Source organism: Eriocheir sinensis, chromosome 24, assembly GCF_024679095.1.
Source record: "Eriocheir sinensis breed Jianghai 21 chromosome 24, ASM2467909v1, whole genome shotgun sequence".
Lineage (NCBI taxonomy): Eukaryota > Metazoa > Arthropoda > Malacostraca > Decapoda > Varunidae > Eriocheir > Eriocheir sinensis.
In genome coordinates, this window is record NC_066532.1 from 11,612,226 (window position 1) to 11,627,870 (window position 15,645).

The window sequence follows — 15,645 nt, forward strand, 5'->3', positions numbered from 1 at the left end:
TATGTTATTTTGTCGAGTTGGTTCAGAAACCATTTGGCTTAGATAATTTTCTTCTAGAAATTTGATCATTCTATGTGACTCGCCTTCTGTACCTGACAGTGTCGCCCAGTCGATATGGGGGAGGTTAAAGTCTCCTAATATCAGTGAGTCGTTGTTATTAAGTGACTGCCTTATAACACTGTACATTTCAAGGTCGTCATCGAGTGATCGCCCAGGAGGCCTGTAGGTGACAGATATATTTAAATTGACTTTTGCAATGTTTACTCACATGCACAAATGTTCAACGTTACTGTCTCTTGGTGTTTTGTCAATGGGTTGCAAATAGCTGTTGACAAAAAGGGCGACGCCACCACCTCTACGGTTTATACGATCTTTGCTGAAGAGTCTGTAGCCATCTATGTTGTATTCGGAACTTAAATCAATGTTTGTGGTGTCGATAAATGTTTTGGTTATAGCAATTATGTCAAAATTTTCTGTTAGAGCAAGACATCTCAGTTCATCAAATTTGTTTCTTAGGCTACGCGCATTGAAACTAAGGATTGTTAAGTTACCTAGGCTTGGTAATAGAGGTTACGGGTTTGTTGCGATGCATGGTGTGTGTGTGTGTGTGTGTGTGTGTGTGTGTGTGTGTGTGAGAGAGTGTGAGAGAGAGAGAGAGAGAGAGAGAGAGAGAGAGAGAGAGAGAGAGAGAGAGAGAGAGAGAGAGAGAGAGAGACCGAGACCGACCCTCTCTAAGGAGAGTAATGGAGTCATGTGGCACCAGCGTGGTCTCGTGGGGAATCACTGAGTTGCGCCCAAGGGCTCAAGTTAAAATCGATAGACTATAGTAAAGACTGAAATTCTGCAAGAGGCCCTAAATAAGATTTGGGATTGGAGTAAGAATTGGAAGATGGAGTTTAATGTATAGAAGTGTCATGTAATGGAAATGGGTAAAAGTGAAGGGAGACCAAAATGAACATATAGAATGGGAGATGGAGACATATTGAAAGTTCGAGAAGAGAGAAATCTGGGAGTGATAGTACAAGATAATCAACAGGCAGAGTCATGTAAATAGGATATTCGGAGATACGTATAGAATGGTAAGGAATATAGGAATAGCATTCCACTACATGGATAAAGATATAATGAAAAAGATGATTACCACTATGATTAGACCAAAGTTGGAATATGCGGAAACTGTGTGGGCTCCCCATAAGAAGAAACACGTGAAAAAAACAGAAAAAATACAAAGGATGGCAATGAAGATGGTTCCAAAACTATGGGGATTGTCATATGAAGAAAGGTTAAACAAAATGAGCCTGCCAACATTGGAACAAAGAAGAGAAAGGGGAGACCTAATACTAAATTTATAAGGTGTGGAGTAAAATGGAAGAAGGAGATGCTACTACGAGAAGAAACACCAGCAACACACGAGGACATATTAAAAAATTGAGAAAAGGAAGATGTTTGAGAGACATAAAAAAATATATCTTCCCGCAAAGAAGCATTGAGGTTTGGAACAGACTAAGGGCCGGTCTTACAGTCACCCGTTTTAGTTAGCTAGCCAGTGAATGAAAGCCTTCCACGCGCGATTGGGTCTTACAGTTGCTCTTGACCACTGCTTTTCGGTTGCTCGCGAACAAAAAATCAGCATTTTGGTAAGGAGATTTTGGGGAGCTGTTGAGGTGACGAAAACGAGATTTGTAACCAATAAATTCAAAGTAAATGAGTAAATCTGCAATGATATGACATATCAAGCATATATAACTCAAATAATTATTCAAAACACCTTTATTTTTGTTGTATAAGCGTTTTACTGGGCAGCGTATCATACACCACCAGCACAACAGATAGGGCACATAGCAATGGTCTCAAGTTAGACAAATTCAGATTCAGCTAAGACATAGGCAAGAATTGGTTCACAAATAGAGTGGTGGACGAATAGAACAGGCTTGACAGTCATGTTGTGGGTGCCAATACCATAGATACAATCAAGAAGGGGTTGGATAAATTCATGGATAGTGAGGTAAGGTGGGGTTAGGATAACAGGAGTTGCCCAGTATAGGCCAACCGGCCTCTTGCAGACTCCTTATGTTCTGATGTTCTAATGGATATTTTTGGTAAGTATATTTAGTGTTTTATTTATCTATTGACATTTCTTTTTGAAAAAGTTGTATGTAGTTGTCTTTGTGGCTCATATGAGCATGCTGACAGGGTTATAACAAACCATTGAATATACCTGTCGATTTAGTGGCACTCAATCAACATGAAATCTGTTATGAAATATTAAGAATATATAAGACAGCAACCCAAAAAGCATTCAAGGTATAATGGAACTATTCATAATAGCTGGTGCCAGGCAGAGGGGGAGAGAAAACAAAAACAATAGAATTACACCCATCCCGGGTGGTCACCAGTTTATTTCTGATGTATTTTTATGTACTAATCAGTACGACTGTTTGTGTTATGAATAACTAGATAAGAGGTGATAGGCTACTGTCTAGCAGTGAAAGGTAACTATTTTAGGTCTAATAGATTATTAGTTAAAGGGCATTAGGTTACTAATTATTAGGTTTGCTTAGTTCCGTGGAATCATATATAATTGTCAATCTAATAGGCCGGGAGCACACGAGCGACTTTGTGGCGCCACATTGTAGCATCGGTGTGTGGCAGGGATGTGGCTTCCTATAGGTTTCCATTGTTTAGAAGCTATGCCGTGCACACGAGCGTCTGTGGCAAGCGACTGTGGCGAGCTATTGCTGATCCCCGCCACAGGGTGGCGCGGCTCTGTGTCGAGGACCCCCGCACACGAACGACTGTGGCTGAGCGACGGACACGTGCTGCCTGGCAGACAGTCACATGCTAAACATTGAGGAGTAAATAAGGGACACATTTTTCTTTTTACTATACCATGACTACACTCGATATAGATCGATTTATTATTGAAATTGAAGACCGACCAGCGATATGGAACGTACACTGCAATGACTACAGCAATAAAATTGCAAAAGCCAAGGCATGGGAGATGTGTGACATCTTCGTGCCCGGCTTCAGAGAGATGGATTCTGCAGGAAAAACCAAAGCACCCATTATGGTGTAAAATTGTCCATGAGTCTGCCTCGATGAAATTATTGGGTGCATCCATAGTGCTCTCTGTCTTTCACGATGACGACGGCGGTGCCGCAGAAGCAGAAGTAATGCAACTGCTTCGTCCTCAGAGTCCATGCATGGGCGACTCTATGGTGTGGCTCAGTCAAGACACAGTTGCTTAAACACGCTTCAGTGTGGCAAACACAAAGTCGCTCGTGTGCTCCTGGCCTTAAGGGAGTACGCAACACCTGGGGGGGGGGGGTCAAAATATAGCATTTTGCAAAACTGTGTTAAAAACATTCTTATACCATCGAGAAATAATCCCCGAGCAATGTTTTCCTCGTAGCGGAAATTTTAAACGTCTGGCGCAGGTTTAAATGGACCAAGTTAAAGGTTAAATTTTGTCTCTTTATTAATCGCAGCAAATCTAAAATCAATCAGATTTACATGAAAAGAGCAGGGAATGTTGATTGTACAAGTAGCTAGAGACCTATGATTAGATATTGTTGATAGGGTAAAGGAGATGGGAGTATTAAGAGGAAAAAGTGACAAAAAAAAAAACAAGATTTTACGCGATGTTCGACGAACATAATAAAAGAAATACCATTATGCCTTTCTATATGGGAAACTTTCAGAATATTTTCCATAGGGCTCTAGGCATACCTAAAGACTATTCACAGCCAAAAAATGAAAGTGATTGGCTATGTATTAATGGTGCTGTGTGATTTTAAGTGTCACAACAAGTATATGCACATGTATACGTATAAGTATACATATAGGTAAACATACATTGTTCTGGCTCGTACAAAATGTAGGCAACATAGATGCCAACTTGGTTTCATCGCAATACCCGATAGTTTAGTAAGATGACCTCAGGTGTCCCGTACCCCCTTAAGTCGCCATAGTTTATTTTAGCAGCAATAGGTTATTATCCTTAGCAGTGATAGGTTACTATCCTAATGTTGAGCTGCAGCTCTAAGATAGTGTCATTTGCCCTGACAGCTACTTCACAGCACACTTCCACAGCAATAAGATGATTTTTCTCACTTATTTAAGATACTGACTACAGTATTCATTTCTGAGTAATTTATGAGAATGGCAGCTAACCCTTAGAGTACGGGTGGCGATATATTTCTCTGGATGGTGTGCACGGGGAAAATTTAGACATTTAAAAGAGGTGGAAATGGTGTCTTTCTTCTTTGCAATAATTGTATATTCATCTAGTGTATATGGTGGTGCAATGAAACTTCTCTCCTAATAATAGTAAAAAAGTTATGACAGCCCAAAATATTGTGCATTTTCTCGTGGCCGTGATGCGTCATGTAGGATTGTGAAGGTTAGGTTTGGCTCGGCCCCCTTCCTATCTTTCAATTAAAAAAAGTTAAGGCTTGGGGCATACACTATAGGTGCATTAGCATTGAAATTTGTTCTTCCATTCATCACTCTCCCTCAGTCATTGTTATATTATACTTCTGTTTAAATTTTCCAGCTTGTCTCTTTCTTAGTTCTCTTGTTTTCTGCACACCCAACTTTTAATTATTTTTATCTTAATTTCAACATGACAGCATTTTTTTTTTTTTTTTATACCAATAATTAATGCATGTCTCTCCCACAGGATGTAGAATTCTTCTGAATCTTAAGATGCTTGTCACAGTGAAATACCTGCTCACAAGCAATTACCTCTTCACCATAGCTGACTGCATACAAATTGTAGTCTCAGGTAGCAGGGCTATTGGAGATGTTGTCAACTGATATATCTGGTACTCTTTCTACTTATAATTTCTCTATCAGAAGAAGCACACCATTTGTCCAAAAAGGTTTATGATGTTGCTGGTATGGCAGGAGTTACGGAGAGTTTCAGGGTCGAGGTTGGACTACACTTAGGATCAGCCCGCTCATTTTCAGTAGTGATGTACAGGCTGACGGATGAGGTCAGGCAGCAGTCTCCGTGGACCATGATATTTGTGGATGACATTATTATATGTAGTGAAGGCAGGGAAGAAACTGAAAATCAACTAGAGAGGTGGAGATATGCACTGTAGAAGAGGGATGAAAATCAGCAGGGGCAAAACTGAGTACATGTGAGTGAGCCCTATGGAGATGGTACAGTGGGGTTTCAGTCAGTGCAGATGGCAAAGGTAGATAAGTTTATTTACTTTTTTTTTTTTTTTTTTTTTTTTTTTTACAGCTACGGAGAAGTTCAAGGGCGTAATGAAAAACATAAGTAAATAAATAAAATAAAATAGATAAATAAATAAATAAATAAATAAATAAATAAATAAAAAGGCCCGCTACTTACCGCTCCAGAACAGAGGTTAAAGGAGTGTTCAAAATCAGAGGTCAATTTCGGGAGGAGAGGTGTCCTGATACCCTCCTCTTGAAAGAGTTCAAGTCATAGGCAGGAGGAAATACAGATGAAGGAAGATTGTTCCAGAGTTTACCAGCGTGAGGGATGAAAGAGTGAAGATGCTGGTTAACTCTTGCATAAGGGGTTTGGACAGTATAGGGATGAGCATGAGTAGAAAGTCTTGTGCAGCGGGGCTGTGGGAGGAGGGGAGGCATGCAGTTAGCAAGTTCAGAAGAGCAGTCAGCATGAAAATATCGATAGAAGATTCAAAGAGAGGCAACATGGCAGCAGAATTTGACAGGTAGAAGACTATCAGTATGAGGAGGAGAGCTGATGAGACGAAGAGCCTTTGATTCCACTCTGTCAAGGAGAGCTGTGTGAGTGGACCCCCCCCACACATGAGATGCATACTCCATACGAGGGCAGACAAGGCTCCTGTAAATGGATAGCAACTGTGCGGGGGAGAAGAACTGACGGAGACGGTACAGAACGCCCAGCCTCGAGGATGCTGATTTAGTAAGAGAAGAGATATGAAGTTTCCAGTTGAGATTTTGAGTTAAGGATAGACTGAGGATGTTTAGTGTTGAGGAAGATGATAGCTGGGTGTTGTCAAAGAATAGGGGATAGTTGTTTGGAAGATTGTGTCGAGTGGATAGGTGGAGAAACTGTGTTTTTGAGGCGTTGAAGGACACCAGGTTCTTCTTGCCCCAATCGGAAATAATAGTAAGGTCTGAGGCTAAGTGTTCTGCAGCCTCCAGCCTTGAGTCGTTAAGTTCCTGAAGGGTGGGTCTTCTATTAAAAGAAGTTGAGTAATGCAGAGTGGATTCATTGGCGTAGGAATGGATAGGACAGTTCGTTTTGGAAAGAAGATCATCAATGAACAACAGAAAGAGAGTGGGAGATAGGACAGAACCCTGTGAGACACCACTGTTAATAGGTTTAGGGGAAGAACAGTGACCGTCTACCACAGCAGAAATAGAATGGTCAGAAAGGAAACTGGAGATAAAGGTACAGAGAGAAGGATAGAAACCGTAGAAGGGTAGTTTGGAAAGCAAAGATTTGTGCCAGACCCTATCAAAAGCTTTTGATATGTCCAGCGCAATAGCAAAAGTTTCACCGAAACGGCTAAGAGAGGATGACCAAGAGTCAGTTAAGAAGGATAGGAGATCACCAGTAGAATGCCCCTTGCGGAACCCATACTGGCGATCAGATAGAAGGTCAGAAGTGGAAAGGTGCTTTTGAATCTTCCGGCTAAGGATTGATTCAAATGCTTTAGATAGACAAGAAAGTAAAGCTATAGGACGGTAGTTTGAGGGATTGGAGCGGTCACCCTTCTTAGGTACAGGCTGTATGAAGGCATACTTCCAGCAAGAAGGAAAGGTAGATCTTGACAGGCAGAGGCGAAAGAGTTTGACCAGGCAGGGTGACAGCACAGAGGCACAGTTTTTAAGGACAATAGGAGACACTCCATCAGGTCCATAAGCCTTCTGAGGATTGAGGCCAGAGAGGGCATAGAAAACATCATTTTGAAGAATCTTTATAACAGGCATAAAGGAGTCAGAGGGGGGATGAGTAGGAGGAATATGCCCAGAGTCATCCAGAGTGGAGTTTATAGAAAAAGTTTGAGAGAAGAGTTCAGCCTTAGAGACAGATGAGACTTCAGGACTGAGGAGTGGAGGGAAAGATGAAGAAGTGAAGTTGGAGAAGATGTTTTTGGCTAAATGCCAGAAATCACGGGAAGAGTTAGAGAAAGCAAGGTTTCACATTTTCTATTGATGAAAGAGTTTTTGGTTAGTTGGAGAATAGATCTGGCACAATTCCGGGCTTAGTCCAAAGCAATGGAACGTGTGCTACAGAAGAGAAGAAAAGAGTACTTTACAGGCCAGATAGAATGGAGGGAGAATGGTGACAGGATCATCTGCTATTTCTGCTCCAGGACAAAGCCCTGGGGCTGTTCTGTGGTGACTGTGTTCATTTATAGCATCAAAGAGCAGTCAAGTTACAGATATCATAAAAGACCTTTTGCTGCAAGGAAATCTTTATCTGGTAATAAATTTACTTGTACTATTTTCAACATGGAAAAATAAATTATTAGACTGTGTAATCCTTTTTCATTGCACGTACTAAGGCTAAGTAAAACTATATTATCAATAAAATATTAATATGAAATAACGATAAATTCTTTACCCCATGCTAAATTAATAAAGGTAAAGTTGGGGGCATAATGCTATAGCTGCATGTGGCCTCAGTGTTCATCTTCATCTTATTGGCCCTGGAGGTGGTTGTTGGTAAGAACTAATTATCCTGGGACGTGGTGAGTGTGACAGGTGAGTTATCAGTTTACTTTCCCCAGGTTTTCCCAAATATCCATTTCTTTGAGTGAAGAAACAATCCCTCCTGCTTTTTTTCTTACTGTTTTCAGATTAATAACACTCAAAACCATAATAATTTGAAAAAAAATACAAATAAGCAGTTCAATAGAAGTAATAAATAAGACTAACTAATCTAAGCAAACCTAACATAACCCTGCCAGCACTGTCAGTGCACTGGACAGTCGGGGCGGTGGCTGCAGTGGTTAGGTTTGGTTAGGTTACGTCTGCTTAGGTTAGTTACTTATAATGTACACCTTCATATTATGGTTAAAGAGCATGTATTTTTGCCCTTTGCCCACAGCTTGGAAGAGTACATGATATTTTGAAGTGGCAGAGCTAAACTATTTTCCAAAGACTTTGTAAAAATTCATCCTTGGGATGTTTTATCCTCTACTCCCCTTTTTTCATCACACTGAAAAGGAAAAGGAACAGCTGGGAGGGCTGCCCTTAAAATGCCCACTAGATTAAAGAAACACTGGTACATTGGTTAGCATGTTCAGCAGCAAATCCGTGTGTCCGTGTATGAATCTCAGCTTGGTCAGTCGACACGCAGCTCACCCAGCTGTTCATGCACCATTTTGGGCTGACTAACGAATGGGTATCTAGGAAAACTTTGGGAAAATAAAATGTGGGAAGCAGAAATGTCACACTGGCCCTGTCATTATTATTATTACCCACCACAGACTCAAGGACAAGTTAGGCAGACAAACACAGAGGCCACACGCAGCTTTAAGGTATGCCCACAACTCTACCTGGAGACGAGGTAATCCTGAAAACATGATTTATCTCGAGAAAAACAACTGTGGCCGCTGCAGAGTTCATGGTACGTGCCGAGAAATCACGTGACTTTGTTTACGTTTTCACGCTCATGCTTGCCAACCTTGGCCGACCAGTTATACCAACATTGCCGACGATTTAGGTTGGGTGCACCTGTGGTTAGGGAGCGTAAATCTTTGAGTGTAAGACGAGCGCCTGGCTCTCGTACGGCAGCCAATGAACCAGGTGAGCGTTTTCGTTTTGCCACTCCCGAAAGGACTGTAAGACCGGCCCCAAGTGAGGATGTAGTATCGGCGAAGAGTGTGCACAACTTTAAGGAAAAACTGGACAAGTACAAATATGGATACGGAACCACACGAGAGTAAGCCCAGGCCCTGTAAAATTACAACTAAATAAATACAACTAGGTAAATACACACACACACACACACACACACACACACATGGCGGTGGCTGAGTGGTTAGCGTGACGGCCCCGCGTTCAGGAGCTCCAGGAGGGATGCGGGTTCGAATCCTGGCCGCAGCACAGCTGAGGTTTTTCAGTCACCGTCGAGTGGCCTAAGACTACCCACATGCTGGCCTGAAGACCACCCATCAACCTGGGCTCTAGATAGCCTCTCCATAGAGAGGCTCAAAGATGAGCCAACACAAGATGGCGCCACTATAAACACTCGCCTGCGCCAGAACGGGCTGGGCCAACCATCAGGCCCCACCGTGAAGAAGCCTTGTGCCGACCATCAGGCCCCACCGGGAAGAAGCCTACTGGTGCAATAGGCTGCGTCGTAAAAAACACCACTCTGATAGTTCAGTCATTTAAAGTTCTGCACTGCCAGGCTTTGCAGCCTGGCAGGCAGAGGTTTGAGCCCCACTCAGGACAAGGCATGATTACTGTCCCTCCTTGAGCAAAGGGGATGGGGGGTGTGGTGTGTGAGATCCCAGCAGTACCCATAGAGCAACTATAATAAGCTTTGCTCTTGTCAGGAGGGTATTTGCTACATTTTGAGTATGTGGGGGTCTAATCATTTTCACAAGTATCCTCTTGCAAGTTTTACATCTGTGGCTCTCAAGTCACACTGCTCTCTAAATGCTGCACACTAGCATACTACTATGCCAGCTTTTCAAATTTGAATAAAATGAAAAGTTATGTCAATGAAAACTTCACAAATTATAATTGGGTAAAAGACAAGAAGTACTCAATGAAGAAGGCAGAGACAAGAATATGAACAAGAACTAATGTGCTCCAATTTATAACATCATTCATTGTGAGACTATACTGGGGGAAACTGACCTGAGTGTCTTGATGAAGGTCAGTGAGAGCCTTCCAGGCTGAGGATGTGACAGGTGTGTGCAGGTGGCAGGCAGGCAGGGCTTCTAGGACCTGATAAATGGCTGCCGCCACAGACACAGGAAGTGTGTCCTGGGGGCTGCTCTCTTGGATGGACATCTCTGATAGGTGGTGCAAATTACCTGTGAACAATATAGATTCAGAAACATCACCTGAGCACAGTAGTCAAATGTGGTGGCATGTTATGAAAATTCACTTTACATTGCAAACTTTTTAGAATATCTTCAATTCAACATTCCAATATGAATAAAACTCTTGCATTGTTCTTCAATCAAAGTAAAAGTTATTCTTTCTTTCTCCCACTGCCACTATTTACTGTATTTTCCTCAGTAATCCTCAGCATTATCCTTGTTTGAATATTTTTATTGCTAAATTATTCCCTTTGATATTATGTCCTCTGGGAACCTCCCAGAGGCATTTAACCCTAAGGCTACAGGTATTTTCTCATGCGCCTTCTGCACCATACAGCCTATTTTAGTATGTGTCAAGCACGAAAGTTCCAGAGGCCCATTACTGCAATACTATCATTCTGCTCAGGTTCATTTTGTTGTCATTAGATTCAGCTTACGTTGAACTTGACTATGACCCATGTTGAAAATCTTAACTTGAGGTTTACTGGGAGTAGGAGAGGTGCATCATTAGCTGTCTGTCCCCAAATATTTCTGGGTACCCAGATACTTCCAGATGCAATAAAATACACTAATGATCAACAAAAAAGTCTGATTTCCAAGGATTAGTTTTTTCAATGGTTTCAGAGATAAAAATGTAAAAAAAAATTGTGATGTGATGTGATTCAACATTTTGACATGAAATTTGTACATCTCAAAAGCTGTCATAGGACTGACTGAAAGGAGGAGGTTAGCAACGGCTGAAATTTACCCTAAGAATAGCAGAAGCACATGTGGTCTATTTTCCACCGAGATATTCCAGCAGGAAATGATTTGTTGTATAACTACACCCGTAGCCATGATCAAGGCTGTAGATGTGTTATATATCTAGGCTGTAGATGTATTATATAGCTACACCTGTAGTCTAAGGGTTTTGAAAGTTGGTATTTTCTTCTTTCTTAGCAAATTTCTCTTGGATCAAGGTGGTCAGGAACCTACATCCCTTCTTCATATTTAATGGTATGGGAAAATAGGCTTGCTTGACAATTTTGTTATTCATTACTTGATTTCTTTCTATGGAACACAATCCTGCTGTATACCAGGGGTTGTTTGTACAATCTTTCTGACAAGGGTTCTGGGAAACAAAGGTGACAAGTATCCTTTAACTGTTTTGTTACACTACTTACTCTTTTTCCTGTTCCTGGAGACACTGAAGATAGAGGATGATGATGTGTTAAAGGATGAATTAATGGAGAGATTACAGTTCTGGATGGATGGGCACTCCAGGAGCCTGTTGATAAAACCTGGTACACAGCTCACATCCCCAGCTTTTTCCCAGCACAGACCACTCTCAAAAACATCTGCCTCTTCATTCTGGAAAAAAATTATTATGATCCCATTACAAAGTGTTATGGTAGTTCATGATCATCTGTGGGAAACAAATTGGTATGTATAGGCCTATTCCAGTGTTTCACTTGGGTTCATTCAAGGTCTCAAACTGTTTGTGCTCAAAATGCAGTGTAGTTGATAAATATTGTACCAACAGCAGGGCCTCAGTCTGTACTTGTGTCGGGGATAAAGTAAAAAGGTAAAATTGGGGGCATACGCTGTAGCAGCACGTGGCCTCGGTGCTCATCTCCGTAATATTGGCCCTTGAGCCTGTGGTGGGAGGGAGCCCATTACTCCGGGACACAGGGTCAGTGTGACATCCGGGTTACCAGTTTACCTTCCCCAGGTTTCCCCAGGTACCTATTTATCGACCAGCCCGAGAGGGAGGATGAACAGCTGGATGAGCTGCACGCTGACTGCCCGGGCTGGGATTCGAACACGGGCCCGCGGAGTAGAAGCCAGGCACGCTGACCCCTAGACCACGGAGGCGATAGCTGAGCATCTTTCAGAAATGCTTCCTTTCCTTGGGAGTTGTACCTACCTGTACATAGTCTGTGCATTTTACATGTACACAGGTATTAAAATCCCTGCACAGCCACCAAGTGTTTAGAAATATTAATTTAAAAAATTGTATATCTTGGCATTTTGCCAAGTCATGACTAGGTGCAGTGGTCTCCACTTAGAACGACGAGTCCATGATAGCTTTGTCTCACCATGTTCTGTATACACACCCGGGGTACGTGGCCCAACTCGCTCTCCCACACTCTCTGATTCATTTTGGATAACTGCCGAGTTGTAGCCACATCCCATGGTCTACACTCAGCCTGGCATGCCTGCACTAACAATTTCTAATATCCCTACATTCAACAGACACATTAAGCATGCAACATAGTGCATGTTGCGCAACATTGTTCAACTGGGACAAGTAGCGTCAAGATGGCAGCATTGGCCAATATCCCTACAAGTCATTGCGAGGGGGTGAGGGTGTGCACAAAGACGTTGTGGTTACATGGATGTGGCCAGTGTCACTTCTGCATCTTCTTGCCTTCTGCAAATATTTTGTTCAACTGTGATTGCTGCTTCATAAAGGGTTGCTTATATGAGCTGCTGTGGGAATATTGTGGGGTTGTTGTTGTGTGGGACACTAATGATGTTAAGCAAAGCTGATCCACTGTCCCATCAGACTCCCCTTCCCCCGACCACCACCACCTAGTTGTGTTTACCTAGTTGTTTACCTAGTTGTGACATACGGGAAAAGAGCTACGCTCGCGTTGCCCCGTCTCCATATCCGCTCTTATCCAACTTCTCCTTAAAATCATGAATGTTTCTTGCACAAACCACTTCCTCCTCCAGCCTATTCCATAGCTCAATGCTTCTGTTTGGGAAGCTGAACTTTTTCACATCTCGCCTACCCATGGTCGCCAACTTCTTTCCATGTCCTCTCGTTTCTCTCTCGTTCCACACACACAGGTCCTCTCTGTCCAAATGCTCCACTCTGCTCACCACCCTGTACACCACTATCAGGTCTCCTCTTTCTCTTCTCTCCAGGGTTGTAAGCCCCATGCTATTGAGTCTCTCTTCATAAGTCCGATCTCTAAGTTCCGGTACCATCTTAGTTGCCATGCTCTGCACTTTTTCCAGCTTTCTTATGTTCTTTGCAGAAGGTTGTGTGCTTAACCCCTCCAAACCACAAAAGTTTTCCTCGGGAGATCCCCCATAACGCAAAAGTCATCGAAAAATACACTTTGAAACCAAGAAAAAGTCATAAAAGATGTTTTATAGAAAATTTTCTGGGTCACCCTGCTGTGAAATCTATTTCTTTCTAGGTTGTCACATTCAGATGGAATTCCATGATTCCTGAAAAATTACAACTATTTACTGGTGCGATGTACAGAATAAAATATTGAACAGGTGCTCATTTCATCACAATGGAGTCTGAAAAATATAGTTTATAATCTTTGACTTGAAATTTACTGCCCACAGAGAGCCAAAGTTGTGGTGAAACTCAATAAATAATTTTGGTACATTTTTGTAGTTTTTTCATTCTGGAATGAATCTCATTGAATAAAAGTTGTAGAAAATTGTCCATATAACTCAACTGTGAAATCAGATTATGATTTGGTCTGATCGTTTGGCTGGAATTCTATACCTCAAAAATTCCAAGATTTTACTGGTGCGACGTACAGGAAAATTTATTGACGAAAAGTTGCTCATTTTATCGCAATGGAGTCTGAAAAATATAGTTTATAATCTTTGACCTGTTAATTTACTGCCTACAGAGAGCCATAGTTGCAGTGAAACTCAAAAAAAAATTTTTTGTAGTTTTTCATTCTGGAATGAATCTCACTGAATAAAAGTTGATATAACTCAACTGTGAGATCAGATTATGATTTGGACTGACCGTTTGGCTGGAATTCAATGATTCCCCCAAAAATTCCAACTTCCGCTTCCCACTCCTTTGAACACTCCTGTGAACAAGATATTGGTTCATCTAGAACATCAAGTATATCAGTGAAGGTGTCAAGACTACTATCAGCACACACACGATGAGCAGAAACTAAAGGAAGACCGCCAAAATGGATCGGCTTAGGGAACATAATCGCTCTGCAGACGCCATGATGCGCAGACAGGAACTGTAGACTATTTTTAGCACAGAGTTGTCTAAGGGGCAAAAGAGGTGCCAGTTAGTCACTTAGTATCGACATATACATAGTTACACACGCCATTCAATTTCCAGAGAGCTTCTCACTCTGCAGCGCTAACGTCATGCTCGTCGCCCACGTCAGAAAAAATTATGTGACGCCAGCGGCAGTGGCATCGTTAAGGGGTTAACAGGTCCATTTGATTGCAGGGCATGTATCCAAGCATGAACCAAGTGACCTAGCTTGCTCTCTTACTCTCTCTGGTGCATCTCGGCACGCTGCTGAGTTGTAGCCAAATCTCATGGTTTACACTCAGCATGGCACGCCTGCACTTGTTTGAATACGCACCCGCCTCACACTCCCTCACCCTCTCCCTTCCTACTCCTCAGTCTGGCACATGTCATCTGCCTAGCTAAGCATCTCTGAGCATTACTTTCCACTTCTTTGAGTGTTTGGTGATTACACTGTGCTTCAGTGTAACCATATTGTACAGTGCCATATTTTCAAAATCTTTACTTTTTTACAAATTTCAAGGAGAGGGAGACTGTGTGACACAGATTATTGAATTACCTAGCAAAGCTAGACCCCCTATCATGCCACATTACAAAGGTTTTACTACATATAAAAAAAATTACATTCAACTTCATTATACGCTACATCTATTTTTCTCCATGCCCAACCCACGCTATAGTCTGACTTGGCTAAACGTGCGGTTGGGGGGGGGGGGTCAGCGTAGGGGGATCCCTTTGTACAGCTTTGCCGTATGTCTCCCAGCCCAAGATGTAGAAATGTTCTAATATAAGTATTTATGGCAAATATGATCAGCAAATATGCATGCACATTTAACCTTAGTATTATAACGTATGAAAGAACAGTTAACTTATTATGGATAAGATATTTATAAGCATATAAAGAAATGTGACATACATATTTTACAGTGTTGCTAAAAAAAATGCAAGATTTATTATTGAGTTTCCCTTCTGTTTTGGGATGTGTAAGTAGTTTCACAATTATAATTAGATTATATCGTGAAGGAATGTACATTAAAATAAGCTGACATAAGTAAGAAAAAATAAATCAAATCCTCATTAATGCAGAAAAAAAGAGAGAGAGAGAGAGAGAGAGAGAGAGAGAGAGAGAGAGAGAGAGAGAGAGAGAGAGAGAGAGAGAGAGAGAGAGAGAGAGAGATAGAGAGAGAGAGAGAGAGAGAGAGAGAGAGAGAGAGAGAGAGAGAGAGAGAGAGAGAGAGAGAGAGAGAGAGAGAGAGAGAGAGAGAGAGAGAGAGAGAGAGAGAGAGAGAGAGAGAGAGAGAGAGAGAGAGAGAGAGAGAGAGAGAGAGAGAGAGAGAGAGAGAGAGAGAGAGAGAGAGAGAGAGAGAGAGAGAGAGAGAGAGAGAGAGAGAGAGAGAGAGAGAGAGAGAGAGAGAGAGAGAGAGAGAGAGAGAGAGAGAGAGAGAGAGAGAGAGAGAGAGAGAGAGAGAGAGAGAGAGAGAGAGAGAGAGAGAGAGAGAGAGAGAGAGAGAGAGAGAGAGAGAGAGAGAGAGAGAGAGAGAGAGAGAGAGAGAGAGAGAGAGAGAGAGAGAGAGAGAGAGAGAGAGA

At 42.0% G+C, this 15,645-nt stretch overlaps 1 protein-coding gene across 1 annotated transcript in view; it reads right to left on the reverse strand.

The window, feature by feature from the left end:
• Positions 1–15,645, reverse strand: part of LOC127002843 (kinesin-like protein KIF14) — a gene marked incomplete at its 3' end in the record, with an annotated part of 140,290 nt that overhangs the window by 10,570 nt on the left and 114,075 nt on the right. The window contains 2 exon segments of the mRNA XM_050869060.1: positions 9,853–10,031; positions 11,204–11,390. Coding sequence (XP_050725017.1) covers positions 9,853–10,031; positions 11,204–11,390 — 366 coding nt within the window.